Here is a 25,958-nt window from a genome sequence, read left to right as displayed (position 1 = left end):
CCCTGCTTTCCTCAATAGCCCACCTAGGAGACCACGGACAAGTTCCACGTGGCCCCCAAAGGCCCTCCTCACACCTCTGTCATCCACCGCCCCTGGTGCGCGCTGAAGGTGGCCGTGGCCTGGAATCTTTGCTCACATTTCAAACTGGATTTCAACCTCTCCAGTGTCAGAGAACCTAGCACCAGGCTTGACAGGTGGCTCTTTGGGGATGAGCAACAAAGACACTACGGCAAGCTCAGCTTTTTCCCCATGAAGGGTTTTGGCTTTTATGTTTTTAATGACCCTCACAAAACAGAGCCCTGGTACGACATGACAGCGGCTCACGGCAGGGGGGTGCGGGGGGGGGAGGGCTGGAGAAGTGGGGCGGAGGACGTGTCCAAGGAGTCCAGCTCCCAAGCTGACCTGTGTGTGTGCAGACGGACAGCTGACCATGGAAGCGCTGGTGGGCACCCTTGTCACACGCTCCCCCTACCTCCAGGAAGAGACAAGAGTGGAAAATTAACTCACCCGTCCTTCTCCAAAGAACAGCACCACTGAGCCTGCGTCATGGGCGTGTGCACACCGCTCAACATCATTAGCCACGTCTCTGAGCGGACAGTCCCGTGTGCTGGAGGGGTGGGAAGAGAACTGGGGGCTCTGGGGCTCTACTTCTAGCCTAGGTCCTCTATGCAAGGGGCCTCAGGGTAAATCAGTGGGAGACTGGGGGCCACGAAGGTACCTGGCTGCGGCCTAAACTACCAGCTAGTTAGTAGCTTTGCTTAAAAATGGCACTGAGTAACCGAGTTTGCCAATTCTCATCCTTAGGAGATCACTCGCCTGCTGGACATGGGCAGCCAACTAATAGGAAAGCACTCGAAGATTCCAAGACTATAAGGCTCCTGTTGTTTAGAAATATAAATGGCCCTGGGGTGCCTGGCTCAGATCCTGATCTCAAGGTCCTGGGTTCAAGCCCCTTGCCAGGCTCTGTGCTCAGCAGGGAGTCCGCTCCAGATTCTCTCTCCCTCTCCGCCTGCCCCTCCTGCTCGTGCTCTTTCTCTCAAATAAATAAATCTTTTAAAAGGAAATGTAAATGTCCCTAAATTATAACCAGAGATGGAAATGCATCTAGGGGCGCTTTGGGGGTGGGGAACGTTCCGTAATCAAGTCTCGGGGTTGTCTGGCTTCTCCCAACACACAGGGCGAATGAAAACCGTTTAGAGATGGGGTGAAGGTTCTCAGAATGAAAAATGTCCATTTCCATCTGAGATTAAAATGCAGTTTGGGAAAACAATTACCTGCCTGGGATCCTGGGAAAGTAAAACTTCCTGGTCTCTGTGCCAAGAAGAACGATTGTAAAACAGGCCTGAGAATCTCACAAACAAGATTTTAGAATTTTATCCAAACAGCTGCAGTTCACCTTCAAGGATCCCAGACGCACTTGGGTCTGATGGATGTTGCAACACCAAGTTTGAGGTCTCCCCGGTCTGGTGCCAAGAGCTGGCCCCACGAGACAAAGGCAGAACAGTTGCTCTCTTAATGGGAGCAGAAAACAACCCCCCCGCCCCCCGCCACACACCCACCACCCAACCTCTCTGCTTTGTTGTGAAATTGTCACTGTGCCTTTGAGGAGAGATTAAAACCCCAGCCATGTCAAATTTAAAGGGCAGGTTCCCAGGCAGGGAAGGGAGTGGGGTTTGAGTGGGGGGTGGGAAAGCCAGTTGCAGTGAATTTACGGAGGATTTGGGGATCGCAAAAGTCATGGGCCTTGACTCAATTAAAATGAATGGAAAAGTACCAGTCCGCAACTTAAAAATAAGAGTAAAATAAAGCGGCAAGGATATTCTGGCTCGTTCTCTGCTTTCACTCTTGAGCCTGCGTGGGAATCCTGGAGCAGGTTTCCCAAGGCACAGCATGGATGCCAAGGAAGCAGCCTTTTTTACCTACTTTTCTGCCCTCGACACACAAAGATTCTGTAGTAGAGAGTGAGGACGAATGGTCCACCCACGGCTGAACATTTCCCAAGGGCCAGGGAGGTGCTCAGCAAAGTTGCTGGCATTGGTGGGGGGAAGAAAAAGAATGTGAGCTCTCAAGGCATGGGCAGGAAAGACTAGAGAGTCTGAGAGAGGCTGCCAGAAAGCTCCCTGGCTTGGCACCCTTGCCAGATTCTCAGACTACACAGGACACCCTGCCTTCAGGAAGACAGCTCTGAATACCCCCAGAGACCCTGATACTCTCATCTGGTTCCAAATCTTTAGAAGTGGCCGAGCCGGCTACATCTATGGGGTTCCCTCCCTATTTCCTCTCCTGGCTCCATTTGTAAAATGAGGAAAGATGGGCGACACCGAAGAAGTTCTCATCCCATGGGTTTGTCCCAGAGAGCTACCCGTTGGGGTGCGAGACAGAGGCCCCCGCTCCACCTGAGGGAGAGAATGCATCTCAGCCAAGGTCCTGGGCCATTTCCAGGACTGAATATTCCCACTGCTCTTCAGATGGACGCTGACATCGAAGAAATACTCCTTGCTTAAAGAAATCTTTTGATTCAAGTCATGAGATGGTCATCGTGGGCTCATCCTCCTTTCTGAGAGCACTAAGTGCCTGCGTCACAGCTTCGGGTTCTTATGAAGATGACATGAGCTCACGTGTGTGGTGTTTTGAATGGAACCTGGCACTCAATGAACTTTTGACACATATCACAAAGGTATTCTGATGAATGTTTAATGTCCCCCTTCATTCAGGAAAGAACTCCAGGGTCCCCAGTTAAAGAAGCATATGGCAGGCTGTCTATGTTGTCTACCAAGCAAGCACAAGTTTTGACATAATTTAAAAAACCCTTCCTTTGCTGCAACTCTCCTGCCTTCATTTCCCTTTTCTCCTTTCCTCTCCCTTCCAAATCCCCTGGAGAGTCCCAGCAGGTATTTCTCCAGCCCCTGATAGGTTATGGAACATGACTTTCAGCAGCATGAAGATGAATGTCACGTATAAAGTCGCTCGCCAAATTGCGAAGAGCAGGGGGAGAGAGCGACTGAAATTCCTCCCCAAAACAGAAGCCCTTGGTGTTGCTTGGAATTCTTGTCCTCAAGCAAAAACTGCAGCGGGAATAGCCTCTTTCCCTTTGTGGAATGGAAGTGAGAGCTCGGGCCAGCGGCCTTGTGCTTATAGGGCTCCTCCGGTGGGCAATGGCGTTCATTCCCCTAGAGAGAGGAGGTGGGAGAGGGCTGGCTGCCTGCCTGCCCCATCCGGGCTCAGTCTTCTCGGTGTTTTCCGCTTTCCCAGGCCAACCAGAGCCCTGTGAATGATCACTATCCACCAGCTAAGTAAATGGCTAGGCTGATCTGGTGAGAACTCTGACTCCAAGACGCCACAGGGATTGCTATTGCCATGAGGAGCACAAGGGGCTCCCACTAATACTCAGCAGACCCCCTTCCTGTGCTGGGGCCCCATTGCCAGTGCTCCCTGCCTCTCCAACCCTTCCGAGAGGGCTGGGTCTTCAGAGCAGGGCCCCTAGAGAAGCTGCTCCCATGGGCAGACACACCTCTTTTCCTATTACAGTTACAACAAAGCAACGAGCAGGAAAGCCACTGAGGGTGCTGGTGGGCTCTGCAGATCGGCCCTCTCACGATGCCCATGGAAACTTGTCAATGCACAGATTCTTCAAGTCACTGGTCCAAGAGGCTTCTCGTGCCCTTAAAGGTAATATTAATGCCGGGGGGTGCTTTGTTTCGTTTTGCACTCTCATAGCTGATGACTGAAGGCTCAGTATCAAAAGGGAGAGACACACTCATTTTTGCCTCCCTAGTCAGAAATGAAGAGATTTTTGCCTCCTTTGGCTGGAGGTTACTAATTTGGAGGCTGCCAGTTTTAGAGTTCATCTCAGTCTGACTTGTAAATGAAAGGTGGAATTACCCTGCTGTGAGGCTGCCGGCCCCAACATGCCTCGTAACCCGTTTTCCATGTTGGGGTGCGGCAGAAGTTCACAGACATCACTAGAAGTTTTGGGAAACTAGGAGGTGGGAGATGGTGAGGCTCAGGTACAGAGCATGTCCTGGGCCTCCCTTGTAGAGAAGGCGAGGACTTGGCTTTCCCTTACAGAAAGGCCCTTGGCGTGGGCTGTATCAGAATCACCCAGGGACCTGGTAAAAATACAGACCGGCTCGTCCGTGAGCCCAGGCCTCTGTACTTAGAGTCAGCCCTCCTAAACCAAGAACTGCAGAACCCTTGCCTTTTAGGAGAGCACAGAGAAGTCACTGATGAGAAGAGCTGGTGAACTTTTATCAAAACAGAAATGTAAATCTCTTCTAATTGCATTATCAAGCTATTATCGCCGATAGCCCGGCATGTGCCCAACTTCATGTCATTCCAGCAAACCCATAACACAGCCCCCTCCGTGGGACCGAGCATCCCTGTTTCACTGGTAAGGACTCCACAGCTCAGAGAGGGTCATGTGAACTGTGTCCAGGGATGCACGGCCAGTAAGTGGGAAAGCCCAGAAGTGTTCTCGCACGACTGAATCCCAGAGCTGCCTCAGTTTCGCACATTCACCCCTCAGGGGCTGGGCGGGCACGTGGCTCTCCTGCAGGGGAGTGGAGGGAGGCGGGATTTGCTGGCTGTACCACCCGCCTCACCACACCCTCAACCACACCCGGGCAGCCTTAGTCACTCCCCTTCTTCCTGATTCCCTCCTTCTCCCTTGTCTTGCTTTGCCGTCACCGTTTCTCCTTTCTTCAGAGAAGCTATGCTCAGTCTCAGTCTCACGCAAGTGATGTCACTCAGAAGGTTCTGAGTGTCACCTGCTGAGCGGCTGGTGGAACTGGTTTGGGATGTGGCCTGGACATCAGGATTCTTAAACACTCCGGGCCATCCAAGAGGGGTGCCGGGGTTGCCCAGCTGGAGAAGCATCCGACTCTTGATTTCGGCTCAGGGTATGATCTCAGGGTCGTGGGATCCAGCCCCATGCCAGGCTCCTCGCTCAGCGGCTCATCACGGAGTCTGCTTCTCTCCCCTTCCGGGCGCTCTTTTTCTCTCTCAGGTAAAGAAATAAATCTTTAATAAATAAATAAACAGACAAAACACTCCTGGGTGATGCTCACGAGCTGAGGATCACGGAGACCTGCTTTCTTGAGGCCGGCCGGATGCAACCTGCAGAACCAGGAGTGTCACCTGGACACGCCCGGGCCGAGAAGGTGGTTGACCACATGCCCGCTGTCATAAAGAAAGGCACCGTGAAGAAACACGAGGCGGCCTCCAGTGACCCTCATATTAGCTGAGATGACACCCGGCTATCCTGGAGGCACATGGAGCACAAGGAGTGAGAATCCTGACACCTCAATGGGCAAAGTGTGGCCTGGCTGGTCTCCGCTGGGGACCAGGTGACGGCCACAAGTTGGGCACAGGGAAAGGGAGCAGCAACCACAGCCCCCCGCAGCTTAGCCCCCTTGAAATAAGGGGTGCCTGCGCCCATCCAGCTCTCCTGGTGAGCCCCATACCAGAAAGGAGACCTTAAAACTAGCCTTACTGGCCCATTCTGCAAACCAGCTCCCTGGTTTCATTACACACACACACACACACACACACACACACACGCAGACGTGGCAGAGGATGGAAACTTTTACATCGAGCCCTGCTTTGCACCACTCTCCTTAAGGCGGTCTTTCAGACTGTTACCAAACCCCATGTTCCTACCTTGGGCATTCGCCTGAGGACAAGAGCAACTCACTGCAAAGGACAGTGTGTATAACATGGACTGTGGCCCACTGGCGACGAGCAGGCTGGAGACAGAGCATTACTCAAACAGCTGAGGCTTCCGCACCCCACAGAAGTCAGGGGACGGCTGTGGAAAGCACACACTCTATCCCCAGCTCTTGGCACCAAGCCTGGTGCACGGAGGTCACCACTGAATGAGCAAATGTGTGTCATACTGAAGGTGGAGTTTAAACCCACTACTAGCCACAGACAAGGAAATGCTGAGAAAGGTTAACACGCAGAACTTTCTATGAGGAGCACGCTCAGCTGGCAGATCAGGGTGCAGACGGGGCAAGGGCACCCCCAGAGTGCAAGGCACCAGGGAGAGCTGGGAAAGACCCCTTGGGATGCCTCTGTGCTTGGCTCTGGGCCAGGAATGAGGAAGAGAAGAGCAGAGCTGGTGTGTCTGCTCCCCCGGCTCCTAAGGTGAGGAAAGCGGGCCTCCGGCAGAGCTGGTGTCCTGGGACCTGTCCCAGATCCCAGAAGGCTCCCTGTGGGCTGCGCCTGTGCCTCGAGGAGGTGGGTGCACGGAGATGGCAAGGGACAGAGGTGTCACTCACTTGGCTTAGCACAGCTGTTCCTCGTGAGAGACAGCTGCAGACGGGGCCCCGAGCTTGGCCACCCGCTCAGCTGTGCCTGCGGGTACCTTGGAGACTTGGGGCAGCTTCTCAATGAAAGGGTTTCCAAAGGCATCAAGAGTTAAACCAACTCGAGAAAGGTGACGGAGGACAAGGCGTGTGGATGGCCACGTGCGCGGCAGGACTTCAGAGGGGGAGGACACCCTGGCCGTCCTCTGCGTGGGTGGGGGGGCCCTGGGAGAAGCGTGCCTGAGATCTCCGCACGGAGAGCTGTGGGAACAGTAAGCATGCGCTGGAGAGGCTCCCTTGCTCTCTTCTCTTTCCCATCTCTTGTGTACTTGAAGCGGTGCGATTTGTTTTAGCAAGAACAACTCTGCTTCTCTGTTACTGACCGACTTCGAGCTTCTTTTGAAGGGGGTGCACCATGAAGCACGGGCCCCAGGGCCCTGCCCCTCTAATAGGCACCATTCCGGGTTCACGCTGGCACAGATACGGGGCAGCCGAAGCAGTAAAAAGAAAGGCACCTTAAAGAAACCGAATGGAAGGGATCCTGAAAGGTGTGACTACACCCCAATGATGCATTTAGGGATGACTACACCAATCAGAATAGAGGCTTGTCAGCTGCTGTTCCGTCAGCTGGAAAGGCCAACATTGGCAGTGTTCCCACCAACCTTTCTCCTTCTCTTAGGAATAAGTGCGTGACATCATCTTGGTGCCATTCCCTCGACCACCAACACAGTCTCCTAGCTTCCTTTGTTCAGACTCTGGGCTCAACACGTGACCTCAGGTCACCTGACTTCCCAAGAAAATCCACCCACAGAGAGACCAGGGGCTGGGGCAGGTAAGTACACGTGTCTGCTTACAAATCAATATGCTGGCACTGGGGTTTGAACACCTGGCTGGGCGGGGGGTGGGGGGCATTAATGGGAGTCAGGCCCTGAGAGATGGATCTGTCTTTGAGGAATGGACCCATCCAATCTTTGAAAAGCCAAGATGAGGTTCAGACCCTGTACATGGTGAATCCCGAAAGTCACATTTCAGAAGCCTCTTGGAGTCCCACTCTCAGTCTTCCCGTGCAGGTAGCCCAACACACTATAGAAGACCTTTCATGGCTACTTCTTGAATTTAGATACTTTTCTTGAGTGAAGGCTAGATTCAGAAATGACCAGAGTTTCAAGGGCTTGGACGCTGTGCATAATTTCCATGGTGCAAGGAGCAGCGAGCATCTGTTCTACTTCTTAGCTCCGTGGGAAATTTCACAGTGGCCATAAATTCTGGTGTTTATTCCTTCAACCATCCCTGATTCTACTAGGATCAGACTGAGTTTCAGTCAGAAGGGTTGCCCAGAAGGAGTCTGAGAGATGCCTGCTCTCAAAGAACACAGGATCTAGTTGGGGAGGTATACGCAAGAAACAACCAAACACCGTCAGTGGCACAAATAAAGACGCAGCCCAGGCCGATAAAGGAGTGAGCCAGAACTGGGTGGAAGGAATCTCAGAAGGCTTTCTGTGAGACGTGTTCTAAGAAAAAGCTGCTCTGTCTGTTGCGAGAAAAGGTGGGGTCTTGAAGTCAGATAGACCTGGGTTCAAATGCTTAGCCGTTTGTAACTTCATAAGGTACGGACGAGGCTGAGCAGGGTGGGAGCAAAGTGCCTGGCACAGGGGAGGTGCTCGAGAGATGGTCATGAAACACACACGCAGCCGGAGAAAGGAGAACGGCTTCCGCTCGTTCTGCATCGCCCGCTATTCTCACTGTCTTATCGCTAATGCGCATTTCACTGCGACAAGTTTAGGAGGTGGGGACCACTATTGATCCCACTTACTGATGAAGAAACAAGGAAGGCCCAGAGAAGTGACTTGCCCAAGGTCAACACAGCTGGGATCTGAATCCAGGCAGTCTGGGTCCTGCTTTGGAATATTAACCACGTCCCTGGCTTCTCCCATTACATTTGCTCTACCACCTCTCTTCAAGTCCTATTTGTTATCAGACAAAATCGTCAGAACATCTTCAATTTTTAGGATGAATACTGAAAATGTCATATATCCCTGGCTCGTCAGGGAGTGGCCACTGGGTGCCATTTCTGTTGCTCACTCAGTGATCTATCCGAGACGCTGATGTGTACAGACCCTTTTTGTCTCAGTTAATATAAAACACCATATAAACATTGACTCAGCTGCCGAGCCTGAATAATAAATCACCACTAGACCAAGTGCTAAAATAGCACTTGATTTTCTCTCTGCCTGAGCATGCTATCTATTTATACTTTGCTTACTTCTGTGGAGTTCAAAGTGCTTTATACACATTTCATCATAACTCTGCTTATGTCGATTTATTGTCTTTATTACATACATGTGACTAATGTATCCAACAAGACCTCATATTTACTACAGGATTCTTAGTTTTCAACTAGCTTTTTTATCTAAGGGATTTACTGACTACATTTAATTTATAATTAGTGGAAATCTGCTGACAATTAGAAGAATCGCATTTTGCTGGTTCTTTTTTTTAACTAAATTCATTTTGTACATGATACGACCACTCTTGTCCCTGAATAGTAAACATGTATTATTTCTTTTTTTTTAAGATTTTTAAAATTTATTTTATTTTGACAGAGATAGATCACAAGTAGGCAGAGCAGCAGGCAGAGAGAGAGGAGGAAGCAGGCTCCCTGCTGAGCAGAGCCCGATGCGGGGCTTGAACCCAGGACCCTGGGATCATGACCGGAGATGAAGGCAGAGGCTTTAACCCACTGAGCCACCCAGGTGCCCCAACATGTATTATTTCTTATCCTTCACCATTCCATGTATGACTGACTTTGAACTGGAATAGATCTGTCATTTTAAAACCTCAAGTACAATTGCCTTTTTCACTCAGTGGACTTTCTGAAGTTCAATATACATACGATTCTTGTGTTTTCAGTTTGATGAGCACATTGGCACACATGCATGTTCAAATTTGGTCTTCATCTTTTTGGTTTTCATATTCATGGGCAAAAAATAAATTTAGATGATAAGGTAGAGTAAGGAAAAGAACTGCGGAGAAAGGCTTCCTTAACTGGCTGGAGGACAGACAAGAGCCCCAAATTCTGGTGTGTACAAACTGCAAAACTAGGTTTGTGCATTGTGAGGGGTTAACAGAACTTAAGATTTAGAAGCAGGCTTTAGTGTCAAATGCATAAAGAGAAATGAAACAAGAGTTGTCATTTGATGTTTCTGTTGGTGACACATAAAAATAGCCCAAATGCTTAGCCTCTAAGGCTGGGGTATTCTGTTTCCTTTCGTCGTCCCCTCATGTGAATATACATCTTCATTACTGAAAACAGAAATGTCAGCCTTAAGCATTTCCTTGTTTTAAAAAACAGGACATATGGGGCGCCTGGGTGACTCAGTCGGTTGAGGGTCCGACTCTTGGTTTCCGTTCAGGTCATGAGCTCAGAGTCGTGAGATCGAGCCTCACGGGCTCCTAGCTCAGTGGGAGTCTCCTTGAGATATTCTCGCTCTGCCCCTTCCACCCACTCACACACATGCGCGCCTGTGTTCTCTCTCTCTCTCTCTCAAATAAATTAAATAAATCTTCAAAAAAGATAAGGAGAAGGATGTTAGGCTAACAGTTCCTGTCCAGGAACCAGCAGTTCTTCCCTTCCAGAGGCATCCCTAAGGTTTTGCCCTTGCCCAGCTGTGTCATCTGCCAGTATGAATTTAGGAAGACGACACAGGTAGGACCAGCCACGAGAGATATGAGTCCTAAACAGCCTCAGAAGCAGCGGTGGGTGTTGGAAGGATGTTTAGAAACAAAACCGCTTATTCTAGAAGGTTCTGTACCCTGATATTATGGGCCTTGAACCAGGTCAAGGAACTAATCCGTAGTCAATATCCTCATTCAAAAGAGCAGGTCAGGCCCTTGGAGCCTCGCAGCTTCACGATGCCGCATTCTCTTTTGCCTCCAGGCTTCTGCACATTCTGTTCTCTCTTTATAGGTAACTGGGCAATTTGATTATTTTTTCCTGTAGGACTGAGTTTAAAAAATGTTTTCCTAAGACTGGATTGGATTCCCTATTTGGCAGGCCCAGTCCCATAGCTCTGCCCACCCCACTGACCTTAGAACGTTGCAGGATCACCTGAAGACCAGGTCTCAGGGAAGGGTTGAATGGAAGAATGGATAAAGGGGGGCAGAAGAGCAAGGAAGGGAGATGGAGGCTTAGAAGGGGCTTTTTTTGCCCCTCTTTTAAAGATTTTATTTATTTTTACTTGAGAGAGAGAGCGGGGAGGGAGAGGGAGAGAGGGAATCCCAAGCAGACCACCTGTTCAGCGCGGAGCCCAACCTAGGGCTCGATATTATGACCCTGAGATCATGACCTGAGCCGAAACCAAGAGCCACCAGGCACCCCTGGGAAGGCCTTTCTCTGACTGTGTCTGTGACGTGTACGCAGCCACCCTGCGTGTTCCCGACGGAACTGCGGCAATCTCGTAAATCAAAACCAGGCCAAGCCTAAAATTAGTTCAGCTAAGAAAAATTACATTACTTGAGTGTTTCAAAAGCAGCTTTTGCTTTTTCAAAAATTTTCTTTGTTCTTTATCTCAAGAAAAGAAACCACGGTATGGCGTTCAAATCTGAATCAGGTCCAACCCTGAAGGCAGGAGCAGCGTTCAGATGGAGGGCTCCACTTGGTCCTGCTAACGCAGGGCTGGCATTTCCACTATGGAAATATCAGCAGAATCAAACGAGCTTGGGAAGTTTCCATTAGCTTCATAGTTATATGTTCAGAGTTCAGACAAATGTGAAGAACAGAATAATAACAATGGTGAATGGAATGTGCTAGAAAGCAAGAAAATAGCAAACAAAGCATGTGTTCTGTTACACATTTTTTCAAATTTATCTTTTTCAACAACAAAACAGACTCTGAGAAATTAACTCACCAGTGCCATACCTCAGGCAGAACGGCATATGGAAGTAGCATGGTCTTTGGCGGTAGGCCGTCGATGAGAGCTAGCTCCCATACTTCCTGGCTACACAACGTTGGCAAGTTACTTAAGTCAGTGGGTATAGTCGCCACCTCTTCACCATCTCTCAGGATTTCGTGAGGTTTAGAGAAAATATAAGTGCTTAGCACCTAGTTCAGTAATAATGACCAGTGTGATCACCATTGTCTTTGACACCATTGGTTGAACAATAAAAACATCAATTTGGAAATTATGAATGACTCTAAGCTGGACTGAAGTTTAATTGTTTATGTGATATGCATAAGGGCTGAAGAAATAAATTATAATGCAAACCAGAAAGTAGCTAACATACGTACGACTGATAACTTTTAAGCATTTTAATAATACCCATTTTACTATAAACAATATGGGTACGTCAATGATCTTCTTTTGTATTAATTTAGGTCATAATTATTAATTTTAATTTATAATACTCCATAATTATTCAATTATATTACTAGAACAGTATTTTTATATCTTTCCAGAAAAACCTATGTATGTGTACGTATATATATCCATCTAATTTTTTTTCTCATCTGTGAAATCGTACTCTCCATGCAGACTTCAACTTTTTTACTCTACAGTGATCTCAGACATCTTTCTATGTGAGTTTATGAACATCTATCTTGTTTTTTGATAGCCGTATTTAATTTCATAATATCAATTGACCATCATTTAGCCAGCCCTCTACACACATATTTCTTTTTCTTCCCCAGTTAATTTGTTTTATGCTTCTGCTGCAAAAACAGGGTAAAACAATGCTATGATGGATGTCTTTCATATATATAGGAAAAAAACACTAGAAGTGAAATTGCTGAGTATTTTCAAAACTGAGGTCAAAATTGCCCTCCAAAAATTCATGAGATTATACCTTCCTTTAATGGTATGTGTGTATGTGGGAAAACCCCAAAACTGTGTTTTACACTTGCTTCTCCTAATTCTCTCTCTTTCTAGATGTGCCCCAGAGAAGAAGGTACAACCTGAGGTCATAATCTTAACTGATTTAAATATTTACCCTTCGATATTTACCCTTACTTCATGATAGTCTCTTACATTTCTCATCTGTAGATGCTTCTTTTGGAAATGTAAACAACGCTGGAGGTCAAGAAGGTTCTCCTCCTAGCTTAGGTATCTACGTCCCTCCAGCCAAGAAGGAGGCCAGGAAGAGCTCTCCGGCCCCCACAAGAAAAAAGCTACAATAAATCAAACCAAATCACAGATAAACGCATCTAAGTTACCTTGCACTTTCTCAAGGTTTCTCCGTGTGTTAGGCTCAGCACTGGGTACTTCACAGACATTATCTCACTTTAGGGTCTATTTGTAAGTATTTATAAACCCAATAAAAGCCTCACAGATCACCCGAGGAGACGTGGAAAAATGGCCGTCCTTCACCCCTGGTGACAGCGATGAAGATAGCAAAGCCTCTCCCCACCATTTCCCACTCTCCCAGTCCCCACCCCAACTCCCCCCAAGGGCAACACAAGTGCCCCTTTCAGCCAGCAGTAACAGGCCAGGCTTCTATTGGCCCCCAAATCCTAATAACTGCTGTTTCCCTTGATAACCCGAGGCTTGGTGAGATCCAGAAATATCTTCTGACCATTGAAAGAGATGAACAGGTGTTTGGTATGGTTTTGGTGTCACATATAGTTTGACCTATGTGAGTTCTATAAACACTGGCCATAGAGAAGTGGTCTTTGGGATACCTCTGGGTGAAACAGAAAGTTGAATTAGGGAGGACACCTCACTCTTCTTTCGGCTAACTGGAGAACTGACCGTACTTAAGTCTTGATGTCGCTCTTGCTCCCAAACTGAGCACAAGAAGAGATGCTCCCCTCCCAAGCTAAAAAATGTGAACAAGACGATTACCCTACTCAGAGTCCAACACAGCTCTGTCACACACGCCCTGAATAACGATGTCCTGATGTCCCGCTCAACAGCTGCATCACTGAGGTTAGACCAAAAAAGTAATTGGTTTGGAACGCAGAGCTTGCCGGCAAAACGCTACGCCGCAGTGTATTCTCTTTGATTCGCTAATGCCGAGGCACCCGAGTATATGAAAAGACATTTTTTCAGAAAGTTTTCCAAATATCAGGTTTTTGGAACTCAATCTACATTTTCTCCCCAAATTAACAAGACTCCCCCCACCCGAGTACAAATGTGTTCCGTAAAGCATCTGAAGCCGGACACCAACATTCTTGCGGGCCTGAGTGAAGCCCACCTCCCACGACCGCCAACCCCTCGGGCAGGTTTCTCCCGTCTCCCCTTCTGAAGGCCAAGTCCCTGGCAACGGTGTCTGAGCTCGAGAAACGACGGGGCTGCCCCCAGAAAATGAAACCACTTTGAGAATCTTTATTTTAGTAACCATAAATCCCCTTGATCTGTCTGTGACAGGCCACTCTTCCACTGAATTCGACTTTCTAGCCAGAAAAATTTTAGTGAGATTCCGGTATATTCAGAAACAGCTCATTTGTATTCAAGAGCGTCACTAACCTACTCAAATGAAAAAGTGCTTTTCGTGTGTGTGAAATACATCAAACTCTCTGTAAGCATCTGAAGCAGGATTCTGTGAAATCACTTGCTGTGGGTACCCGTGCACAGCGGCTGCTTTCTGAAGAAATGAAGCCAGCCTTGGAATTTGGGAGAAGCCCTGCAGGTTTGTGATGCATTAAGTAGAGATCCTGAAATCAGTGCCAGAGAGTAAGGTTTTAGGACAGTTCGTTTGCAAAGGTTAAAACAGCAGTGGGTTTGGGTCCCCTGAGGACAGGCTGTTCCCGTGTAATTAACTAATCGCTGACCAATCGGAAATTGCTAAATATCGAGGTGAAATGGGAAATGAAAAGAAAAAAAAGAAAAAAAAAAAGAACTAGTTTTTCTTTTGCAATGTTAAAAAATCACCTGAAAGTATAGTTGTGACATTTAAGTCGCCTGCTATCTGGGTGCCTCCTTCCTTCACTTGACAGCTGTTCATTCAACTACTACGTGCTCCGTGCTCTAGGGGCTGGGGATGTTGTGGCAAATAAGACAAGCATGGCCCCTGCTTTCTTGGAGCTCAAAAACATACACATAAAACAATGACTGCGTAATATGAAAATACCCGGTGAACGGAAGTGGGGTGACAGGAGAGGGAAGGCCTGAGTGAATCAGGGGGAGCTTCTGCGAGGAAGTGACATTTCAACATTTGAAAGGCCAGAAAGAGGGGCGCTGGGACGATCAGGAGGAGTGCGATCCAGGGAGAGGTCTCAGGTAGTGGAAGGACCTGAGAGAGGGGTGAGCTGGCTGGGTCACAGGATCAGGATTTTGTGTGGCCGGTGAGCCACGGGCAGGTGTGCACAGCTGAGCTCAACAGCTGTAAGTTGGATGGTGGCCCAAGGATGATGGGAAGTATTTTGGGTGATAGATAAGCCGACATACATCCCTTCCCAAAGTCCTCAAACTAGAGAGGCGACCAAAGTCTGTGGAGAGGAGAGGGCCTGAAGCAGCTGACAGCCCCCAAACTAGCGGCGAGGCTCTGGGGAGCCCTGATGGCCGCTGGGTTCTTGCAATAACGTCAGCACGTGACACCACAACCACAGCACGTGCCATTACATCAAGATCCAAGTCAACAAAAGACCTCTCCTTTCACCCCTCAACCATGTCTCAGCTTCCAGACCTAATCCAGCCTCTTGCCCCTTGACCCTGAAATCCCATCCAAGTCTAGCCTCTGTGTTTAGATACACCAAAGGGATAGGGTCCCCAAACCCTGGCAGCTGCCACACTTCCCTGTTCACTACTTCTGGGGACCAAAATGCAGGGAACTATCCTTGACATGCTTAACGTGTCTCATCCAAGAAATGAGGCTCAGTTATTCGGCAGCCATCATGGGCCCGTTTCATAATACGAAGAGAGAAACTCCCGAGTACCGGCACCCCATGATGAATGTCACACTCAACCATTAAAGACCTATTTTTAGCAAAGTCAACCACTAAGCTCTGAGCCAAATGAAAGGTCATGTGTTATCCGAGAAGCACATGTTATTGTGGTCATCAAATGGCTGATCTGGGGGGAGGTGTCTGTGGAAGAAACTTGTTATGAAAGTTGAGAGTACTACAGTGAATGCGTACTAGAGTGCATACAGTGGTTCAGAAACGTAAACCAACTGACACAAATGGTGAAGGGAACTTGGACTTACAGCTTAGTCTCAAGTGACATTTCAAGTGAGTTCAGTGACATGATCTTTCTCTCTTTTTAAGATTGACTTATTGAGTGAGTGAGTGAGTGAGAGCAAACACATGAGTGGTGGGGTGGTGAGGCAGAGGGAGAGGGAAAAGCAGACTCCTCGCAGAGCAGGAAGCCCGACTCGGGCCTCGATCCTGGCACCCAGGATCATGACCTGAGCTGAAGCAGACGCTTAACCAACTGAGCCACCCAGGCGCCCCCTGACATGACATTTCTTGATATTGATTATTAACATGGGCAAAAATGTGTGTCAACTTATTTTTCCACGATGTGGCCGTACAGCAAATACACGGTTCTAAATGCATATGACCACATCTAGAAGGGTCCTGAAGACACCAGAGTAGATTTATTTCCTTACTAGCGTGACCTTGAACAAGACTGATTGCATTCCCAAGCCTTGGTTCCTCATCTGTAAAGAATAGTGATCATCATATTCATCTTTCACAGGCACCCAGCCGAGCACACGACAAAGCTGCAGACATCCAAAAAATGTCAGTTCACTTTTGTTTTGGCTTTCTGCGCCAAGGGTCATCCCAACTTAGAGCAAGCTAAGTGTTTTAATCTTTTGGATACATTTATTCACATCATCCAGTGCCATATATGTCACAAAAGGACTGGAATGTCTGTCTGTTCAAAGCTGTAACTACAGGACCCAGACAAGTGCCCGTCTGAGAGCACAGGCTCACTCAAGAGGCACTGAATAAATGAATGGGAGGTTATAGTGACATGAGGTTGAACGTGAACGACAAATCATCTTCATCGCTGACTTGCCTGTATTTTTGAGAGAAGAGATGTATTCGGACATGCATTCAGATAATCAACTTAGACATGCAGCCATCTTACTAAATAAAGGCTCAAATCATCTATTAAAGACAGCAGTGGCTTCAACTATATCCTTCAGCCGCAGAGCATTTATGGGAAAAGTCTGGTCCCAAGGACTCATGGATCAGCAATGATCCCCAGCAAAGCAGGAATCCACGGCTGGTCAGAAACCTGGGGATCAGGAGTTGGCTGAGCCACCGACAGGTTGTGTGGCTTTTTGGGAAAGTCATTTAATACTTGCTCAAACACACTTCGGTTTCACCACGTTTCAATGACCGACACTGACCTAATTTATTTCTTGAAGTTCAAAACTCCCCGTGCCTGGGATGATGGCGGGCCAGGCTGGTATCCACCCACACGGCTTCGCTGTTGTGAAAAATTACATGTATCGAAACTGCCGATGAGAACAGTGGGAGAAAACCAGGAAGAAAAATCCACTCCTCTAGCCCTCGTTTCAAGAAGCATTGCTCACAATTGCTCACATCTGGCCTGCCTCGATGGTAATCATTTGCAAGTTTCAAAAACGTGGAACCTTGAAAGTAAAATAAGGAGTTCTACCTTCAAAAGGGAAATTAAAGACCTGGAGCAGACCGCTGGGGACCTTTTTATTACACCTGGATAATGGCCGGTATTATTACTCGATCCAGCAGTGTGTTCTTATGAATAGGCTAACACATGCCCTTCGGCTATAAAATAGTGCTTTAGGATATAACATGTGGATTCAGATACAAAATAAAATAACTGTTTGTATGGTCGCTTTTAATGAAAAGTCTAAAATCATGCCTATTTAACAAACTTCTATTTTTATAGAGCCTGCCTATGAAAGCCTGCTTTAAAAAAAAAAAAAAAATCCAACTACGGGTGGTCTCACACCCAGGAGGGGTACAAGAATCCTTTGTCAGACCGTGTGTCTTAATTTTGGGTACGGAAAATGTGGTCACCATAATTATAAGCTTGGGAAAGCAAGGGGTTTTAAAAATTCTGTGCAGGAGGGGAGTAATAATTCGTTAGCATTCAATAAAACTGTAATTTAACCAGCTTTTAGGTAGGTAGTAATCAACATTAAAATTATAGCACTTGACAATTTTCGATTTTACCTTATGGCTATTTGTTGAAGTGTCTCATTTCCTTGACGAGACTTACGTTCCTTGGGAACAAATGCCATGTTTCCCTTATCCCTCCAGCCTCACCCAGCCTGGTACACGGTTTGTTTTTTGTGTTCAATGAACCACAAAGAATGTTTCAGGAACGACCTCAGGAAAATAGGCGAGAAATAATTCAGGGTAAGAGGAAATCAATGCGTAACTTGTTTAAACACTATTCTCTTAGGCTTCAAAATATTTCAAATACGTAACTTTAAAAGGTTCAGCTACAGGAAAAGTTCGTTTCTGCAGGTTTGGAAATGGGATTTAGCCAAGAGTCAATACTAATTAAGTTTCGGTAAAGGAGGCGGGGGGAAGGGTAGTGGTCTAATTTAGTCACTTGGTTACTAAAACCTTTTCTCTGATTAAAAGGCATCATTGGGGTCAAACGACACACACTGGAGGAGATACAACATGATCCCTTCTCCCTCCATATGGTCTTTTCGGGCCTCGAAATGAAAAGATCAAAGCCAAGTGAGCCCGTGGAAAATTAATGAGAAGCTGAGCATCACACGCGGTAAACACGCTTAGTCAAGCCAGGCAGCAGGAAGCGCGCGGCCTTTACCACAGGAGAAGATGCGAACGGCCTCCTGGAGGCCTGGCCAGACAGGAGCCTGCGTTCCCACCCCTGGATGCATCACAGCTATGGGCTCCTTGCGGCTTTGGCTAAAAATGTACATTTCTCAGATTTCTGAATTCACATTTTAACCTCCTTTTAGTCTTCATCGTTAAAATAAACATACAATCATTAATACAAATCCCAAAACTTGAGCATCTCAACTCGATCTCCTGGGCTGTACTTCACGATAAAAACCAATCCTTTTTCAAATCTATCTCCTTCACGTGTTGCTCCTTCTTAGAATAGAAAATTGGACAATGATCAACACCCAGTGAGGAAAAGTAACTTTTTTTTTCCCCAGACAGGGAAGAACATTTTGGCTTGGTGACACGTGGCTACCAAATTCATAGGTGAAATCGAGGGTATTAAAGGGCTCGGCTTCTTCCGGGGCGGCTGCGGGGGCCAACAGTGTGGCCTTTGGAGGCCAGTCTGGTCCAAGGCCCAACCCGTCCCTTCCGAGCTGTGTCCCTGTTGACAGATGAGTCACTTTTTGGGGCTTCGGTTTCCTTGTCCGAAAATGATGAACAATTCTCATACCTGCCAGTGGGATTTCAGGGCTCAGGGGGGTAAGGAAAGCATTTAGCCCAGGGTCTGTCACGTGGTGAGAACCCCTCTCTGGGGGCTGTCCCCATCAGCACGTGCTGCTGTAGTCTGTCCCGCTCCAAATGGGCAAGTTGCCACTGAATGCTGAACTACTCCTTCATTTTCCACAAAGTTCCTCAGGGGCGGCTGCCTGGGAGGGAGGAACAGTGCCTGGGAGGTGGCTGTCCCCTCCAGAGTAGGCCTTGTGCTGGCTCACATCTGGTAAATCAGACCAAACAACAGGCAGAGTCATGGAGAGGAGAGAGGGAAGTGGCCGGGGGGGGGGGGGGGGAAGGGGGGAGGCAAGCTTTCATAAGATAACGTAATAGTCAACCTAGCTTCTTCATCCTTCTCCAAGGATCACTGAATATTTTAAATTCAAATGAAAAACCACTATCAGGCAGATATGGAGAACCCCAATGTGGAGTCTGTGAGCCGGCCCTCTTTGTAGGGGGTAAAAAAGAAGTACCAGCAAGCGAAAGACTCAAGTCTTGTCTGCCTTCCTTAGTCTGGTGCGGGGCTTTTTCCATGGAAAATTTCTGTTTTTTAATATTGGGTCATGAGGTGGATTTTATTTGAGCTCTTCAGGTTACCTGGTCTTTAGTTTGTGAGAAAGTGGTTCTATTTGCTTTAATAATAAAGCAAAGTGGTTTCGGGATGAGGAAAAGAGAAGCATGACGCTGAAGGAAGGTTTAGCCTGACAATGCTGTGTACCTGCGTACACACCAACACACACACACAGTCACACTCACAGAGACACACAGACACACACACAGACACAAGCATACACACACACACATGTAGAGACACACAGACATAGAAACACATACACAGATGTACTGAGACACACAGACACACACACAGAGATAAGGAGATACAACACAGACACACAAACACATACACATGTAGAAACATGCACATGCACGTCCCAGCTAGGCCCATCTGGAATCTTCCGTGGTGTGGGAGACCGAATCTTATCCTCCCTCCACTTTCTATCAAGAAAACCCAGACATTTCCAACTACACATGGGTTAAAAATGATAGTAAGAACCAAAAGCAAAACAATTAACAACAAAACAACACTACCAAAGAGAGAGAGAGAGAGAGAGAAAAGCATCTTTTTAAGCAAGCAGGTCTCCAGTGAAATATTCGAGGACCAACTCAAAACCCTTACTGTTTGAGAAGCGTGCATTTCCCTGCATTCAGACATATTCCTGTTTTGTTTGCTTAGGTTTATTTTTGCCTTCGTTCTGCGGGAAGCTTCACAGATATGACGGGGTGATTTAATTCTGTACAAACCTCGCCTCCCTAAATTCTTAGAATGTAGATAGATACCACTACCGGTATTCTTAGAGTTACACAGCCTCTCACACCAGCTAGAGCAAAGCAGCGCCCGCATTTCACTGGAATCCCTCCTTGTCGTTCTTTGCAGGTTTTTCCTCCACGACACACAGGAAACCAAATGTGAAACACAGTTGCAGATTCTGATAAATGGGTTTCTAAGCCATTCTCCATGGCCAGCAAGACACCTATGGACCTATACCCAAAAAGGGAGATATGACTCATCCTTTACACCTTGGAGAGGAAAGTAGGAGTCGAGACACTCTTTTGGCAGGTGTCAAAATGTTGTGATGACTTGTATCTTAGCATCAGGCTGAAGTTTCCCTATCAGGTCATCTGCACCTTGAGTAGGTAACACATCACGGTAAGAAAGTCCATGTTTTCAACCAACGCTGACGTTGAAGACTTTCTGTACGATGGCCAAAATGCCTTGAAACCCAGATTCCTGAAAGTCTCTCAGAGGACACTAATCGATTTGTCCTTATAAACTACCTCCCCCCTTTCCTATCATCCCGACGGAATGTCCCTGGGGTGATCAAAGACTAGTATGTAAGTAAATGAAGTAGATGACCCTATGCGACATTCCTGAATGAGTGGTTTTTAAAGAAGTTTCTTTAAAAAGGAAATTAACATATTCCTTCATTCACTGAACCCTCGTTAGAAGATCGGCAGCACATCTCTATGACTACTGACATCATGAGGAGTCAGAAGACCTGGCCCTGCCACAGCACACTATGAGACCATGGAGCCAACCGTCCTGTGTCTCAGTGTACCCATCTTTAAAATGGTGAGGCCCGGACAGGATGGTTTCTCTTTTTAAAATTAATTAATTGAAAGAGAGTGCGTGCGCAAGAGTGGAGGGTGGGTGAGGGCAGGGAGGGAAGGGGCAAAAGGAGATGGAGAGGGAGAATGCCAGGCAGACTCAGAGCCCAGTGTGGAGTCCGACACGGGACTGGATTCCACAACCAGCCGATCATGACCTGAGCTGAATCAAGTCAGATGCTTACCTGACCCAACCACCTGGGCACCCCGACAAAATGGTTTCTGAGTCCACCTTACGCCTTAGAATTTGGGGAGCACACATCTATGTGGATTCTGCTCTATACAATGCACCTTGTTGGAGGCCCCAAAGGAGACAGACATGAAAGACCCCATTGGGTTGGGAGGGTCACCGCTTGGCTGTATTCCCAAGCTTCGGGCATACCTGACGTTGACTGGGCATCAAAGTTCTGTCTCCCTTGAAAATGAATGCCTCCCTTTGAAGTCGAGAGATTCATCAAAGGGGTCCATTCTCATCCCCACAGGCTTGGCCGAAGCAGCCTGCCATTTGCCTGCACTTGACATTTCTTCTGCAATTTGGTATTCATGGCCTGGCACCCTCAGGAGCTCACTCAGCAAGTACAAACCTTGACCTGAGCTGCCATGTTTCAGGAATTCTAGAAAGTGAGGTGGTTCCTGATCCATGCAGCCTGCCCTGCTCCCCAAAGTGTATCCTTTCTCTTCTCTCCTCCCTCAAGAACAAGCATCCTGGCCCACAGCCTGCAGCCTGGGGATGACAGACCTGTTTTAAAATCTGGGCATGTCGAACCTGTCAACATCCAGGCTCAGGCAAACAGGCTGCCCTTGGGCAGAACAGCTTTGCTAATCAATCATGCTTCAGGGAAGTGGGTGGTTTGTACGTGGGGCCCACTTTGCCGTGACCAAGCCCCTATGAAAATGTCTGAGTGTGAATGAAAAAAAGAAAACAGTCTACTTTCCATGCCCGCTGCAGGAGGGCCAAGACAAGGTTTTATTTAAAAATAACTCCTCTTTCCTAAAGGCTGAAAGCTAACATATGGGCTTAAAGAGAATTCCTCTTTCAAGATTTACTAGTGACTAAGATCAGCAAGGGAGCTCTCAATGTGGACAACGATACCACCAGCAAAACAAGAGAAAACCTTAGGGATGCTTCCCAAGGGTTTGGAAATTAGAAACAAACTATTGGTCATTTTTTAAAAGAGAGCTTCCTTTGTGGTTGTGATATATTAGCATGGCAAGTCAGCAAGTAGAGCGAATTAATGCCAACTGAAGCTAAGCTAGGACACGAGACACAAATCCCTACAAATGAGAATGGGAAAAGGTCAAGGTTATTGTTATAGGGCTGGGGATATATATATAGATATAGATATCTATCTATCTATCTATCTATCTCCTGGCTATAACCCACTGGTTGGGGGCAAGTCATGTAACTTCTCTAAGTCTTAAAAAATAAACACACATTATATATATATATATATATATATATATCTCCCAATATACAGATATGGGGCCAATTATACCCTTAACTCACAGAATTATTGTGAGAAAGAATTATGTAAGTTATCACAAGCAAACTGTTTTTATACTGTAAGTACAATAGTAATGTAAACCATTATAATAATAGGCCTATTTATTCAACTGCATGTTACTTTATTCAACATTATTTGGTTTCTAGTATAGCTTTTTTTTTTTTTCCCATTTTAGGAATGAGTTTCTAATTAATTCAGTTTATATGCATTTCCTATCCAAACTTTTTTCACATTTTCAAAGCTCCTGCACAAGTGACAGAAGGACACAAGCTTAAAATAACCAGAGAAACAGCACCACAGAAATAGAATAGATAGATAATTTAAAAAGCATTTACCCTTTGCCCCAGCAACACACTTCTGGAAATTTATCCTACTCATGTATGAGTCGACTGGAGCGTTATTTGTAACGCTGAAAGACTGGAAATAACCAGGTGTCCATCCATAGGGTAGTTATGAGACAGGTGTGGGAGACAGTAACACAGGGACGTCCGATGAACCCCTCCCTGAAGGTGTTCCCTCCCTTGTGAAGGTCCTTCCCACAGTGGCTCTGGGCTTGGCCCCACGACCTGGTAATGGAACATTAGCGCGTGAGATACGAGCAGAGGCTTAATAAGCCCTCTTGCACTGGGGGCGTGATTCTTCTCTGCCTTTGGGATCCAGGCACCGCGGGAAGTAGACCCGGACTAGTCAAGCTAGTCCAGCTCGTGGTCCCAATCTATCACTGACATGTGAGTCAAGCCATCTTGGGCGTCTAAGCCCCAGTCAGGTTGCCAGATAACCTCAACCATTTGAGTAAATCCAGGCAAAACCGGAGGAAAAACCACCCAGCTGACCCCACACAGCTCATCCACAAAGTTGTGAATAAATAAAATTGTTGTTGTAAGCCGCAAAGTCCTGGGGCAGTTTATTATGTGGCAACAGATAACCCATCTACTAAGGCATCTCCGAAACAGTGGGATGCTGTGACGGTGTCGTCCTACGGACAAAGAAAGGGGGAGATCTACTCTGCGGACTGACATGCTAAGGCTCTGAGGTGAACTGTTACATTCACAGGCCAAGTGAAGAATAAGGCAAATAGTATTCTGCCTTAAGAAGGAGGGAAAATCTAAATACAAATGTAATTATTTTGTATGAAGAGACACTGGACATCTATACTCAGGGAATTCACGTACCTGTTTCAGTGGAATAGGAGACTAGCTGCTTGGGTAGCTAGGGACAGAGGTGGCAGTGAAATGTATCAATAAAGACCTTTCTAAATTGTTTCAGTTATAAACCATGTGAATGGATGATCAGAAATAATTTTTAAGTGAAAAACCAGGCTAATATAGGACGGAAATGACAAAGCTTGAAAAAGTAGAATTTCAAAGTGGTTATTACAAATTCTCCCATGATTCTCCACGATGGCCTTCCTTTGAACTAGGATAATCCTTTTTTTGTAATACATTCTATCTTCCCTCTAGACTATAATTGACTTGAAAGCAGAGACCATGTCTTACACATTTTGTTTCCTCTGCAACCAGCAAGCACGGGGCAGGGCACAGAGCAACTGCTCAGTGAATAGTTGTTGAGCCAAAGAAATACAGAAGAACATTCTGACGATGCTAAAAATGTCCACTGTTAAGGCTGGTGAGTTCCATCAAACCCTCAACAGCCTACCTTCTTCCATCTGTGCACATACTCCGCACACCATCTTCGAGGAAAATGGTGAGCATTCATTGTGATTTGGGGCTTTGCTTCTCTTGTAAACATACTCTGAACTACGGGGCAGAGTATATACAAAAGGTAATTTGAATGCCACGAAAGGAAAAAAAAAAAAAAAAAGCAAAACAAACTCCTCCATTTAGAAAGAAAACAGACCCATTTGACTAGAGGAAGTCTAGAAAAAGAAAGATCTCTTATTATTTCTCATAAGTAACAAATTTCACTTCTGTGGTTGAGTAAGCAGCAGCCTGCAGCCAACTCCCTGCCACGCAAACGAAGCGATCCAGCTAAGTGGGCTGTGGAACGGAACACTAGCGGCCCTCTTTCCTATCCTCCAGCTTCTGGAGAAGTCTGTGCTCAGGCCCCGGTGGACGGTTTGTCTCTTACGACTTCAGCATTTCTAGGAAAGAGGGTGCCAACACGCATTCTCTGTAACCCATTTTGGGGTTTGACTATTCTCACTAGAAACCTTCCCTTACTTTGAATCTGCACCTTTCCTACTGTGCCTTACCCTCTCCCTCTTCTATTACAGTTTGCTGCCTCCAGGTGCGACCCCAAAGAAAACTTGACCTCTTAGAGGAGGAAGTCTGGGTCACCTCCACAGCTGGGGCCACATCTCTTATTCTAGGATGCACTTGGTGGGCTGGCATGAAGAGCCATCCCAAACCTGGTGTGTCCTGGACTGCACCGTCCACCAGCACCACGGGGCCTTGGTTATGTCTGCCCACCTGAATGCGACACAAGATAAGAGCCAAGGCCAATAATGAGGTAGACAGTAAGGTTCTAAGTATTAAAGGATGTGCATAAGTCATGGTGAAAATGAAGAGCGTGTAAACAACGGTCTCAGGAGAGGCAGGCAATCTACGCAGTATCCCACTGTGAACTCTCACCATCTTGGGTTCTCCCATATCAATAGTTCCATTTCCTTAATTTCCCTTGTGGATCTCATTTCCCAAGTTTTTGATCCGTTTCACTGTTCGCCGCCATGCTGCACTGGTCCCAGCACGACAACACTAGGGACTGTCAGGGCGGGGATCACCATTTGGAGGTTTTGCAAGGTAAAGATAACAAGAAAGCTGAGGCTGACGATCTAAAACCCAGGTATGCCTTCGCCACAACAGATCAAGAAGCATTGGTTATGTGCAAGGAGCTGGGTCAGATGCTCTCGGAGATCTAAAAGAGTAAGACACCTTCTCTGCCATGTAAGGAGAGGGACATCCATTAGGTGGGATTTAAAGAAGGGGATGTTGGCTTGGATGTACACAGTTCACTGGGAGGGCTGAGGTCACGGCGTGCCCACCAGCACCAGGTGGAACGGATGCAGTGCAAAAGGTAAAGAAGGAAAGAATCAATGGGCAGGTCAGAGGAAACCTGAACACTGATTTCTGGGCACAGACAAAAGAGGAGTGTGTGACCTGTGATGGTTTCCAGATTTGGGGGTTTGGGGGAAAAAAGGAAACTTGGCCTGATCCTGACAGAGGAGGGGAGCACTTGTGAGGAGCTGGTTGGCCTGGGGACACACTGATTCTGGGGGAAAGCAAGAGAAAATTCAGGACTACAGACGAGAAAATAAAATTGGGAATATAGTTTTATGATTGAAACCATGAGGAAAAAAAGGCCTTTCTGAAGGGGCAAGAGCACGGGGGAGAGAAGGAGGGAAAGGTCTTGGGGAGCACCGCGAGAGTTCAGAGTTCCAGATGGAGGAAGGAGAGGAGAGGAGGGGTGGCGGAGGGAGCCCCTCAAGAGCACGGACATGTCCCATTCGTTCTGTATGGATCCATGCACCTAAGCATGGCTCCGGCCCCCCAGCAGGTACTACAGAAATGCTTCGGAAATGCTGGTAGAAGGAGATGGAAGTGCGGTAGTCGGAAAAATGGGAAGAAAACCAGCAACAGAGCCATGCAGCCTAAGTCAAAGAAGAATAATTTGAAGTCG

General features: G+C 47.1%; 1 protein-coding gene across 2 annotated transcripts in view; it reads right to left on the bottom strand.

Moving 5' to 3' along the window:
* The window catches only part of BCL2 (BCL2 apoptosis regulator), a 166,896-nt gene that overhangs the window by 44,243 nt on the left and 96,695 nt on the right, over window positions 1–25,958 (bottom strand). Inside the window, exon 3 of one of the 2 annotated variants that reach the window (XM_047696357.1) lies at window positions 22,531–22,888. The exons of the other annotated variant lie outside the window; for it this stretch is intronic. Within the exon in view, the coding sequence (XP_047552313.1) occupies window positions 22,697–22,888 (192 nt within the window). The 3' untranslated portion in view covers window positions 22,531–22,696. Of the gene's footprint in view, window positions 1–22,530; window positions 22,889–25,958 lie in introns of those variants that run through there. 2 annotated transcript variants of the gene reach the window in all.

This window comes from Lutra lutra, chromosome 12, assembly GCF_902655055.1.
Source record: "Lutra lutra chromosome 12, mLutLut1.2, whole genome shotgun sequence".
Lineage (NCBI taxonomy): Eukaryota > Metazoa > Chordata > Mammalia > Carnivora > Mustelidae > Lutra > Lutra lutra.
The sequence above is the reverse complement of the archived record's forward strand: the minus strand, read 5'-3'. Positions and strand labels throughout refer to the sequence as shown.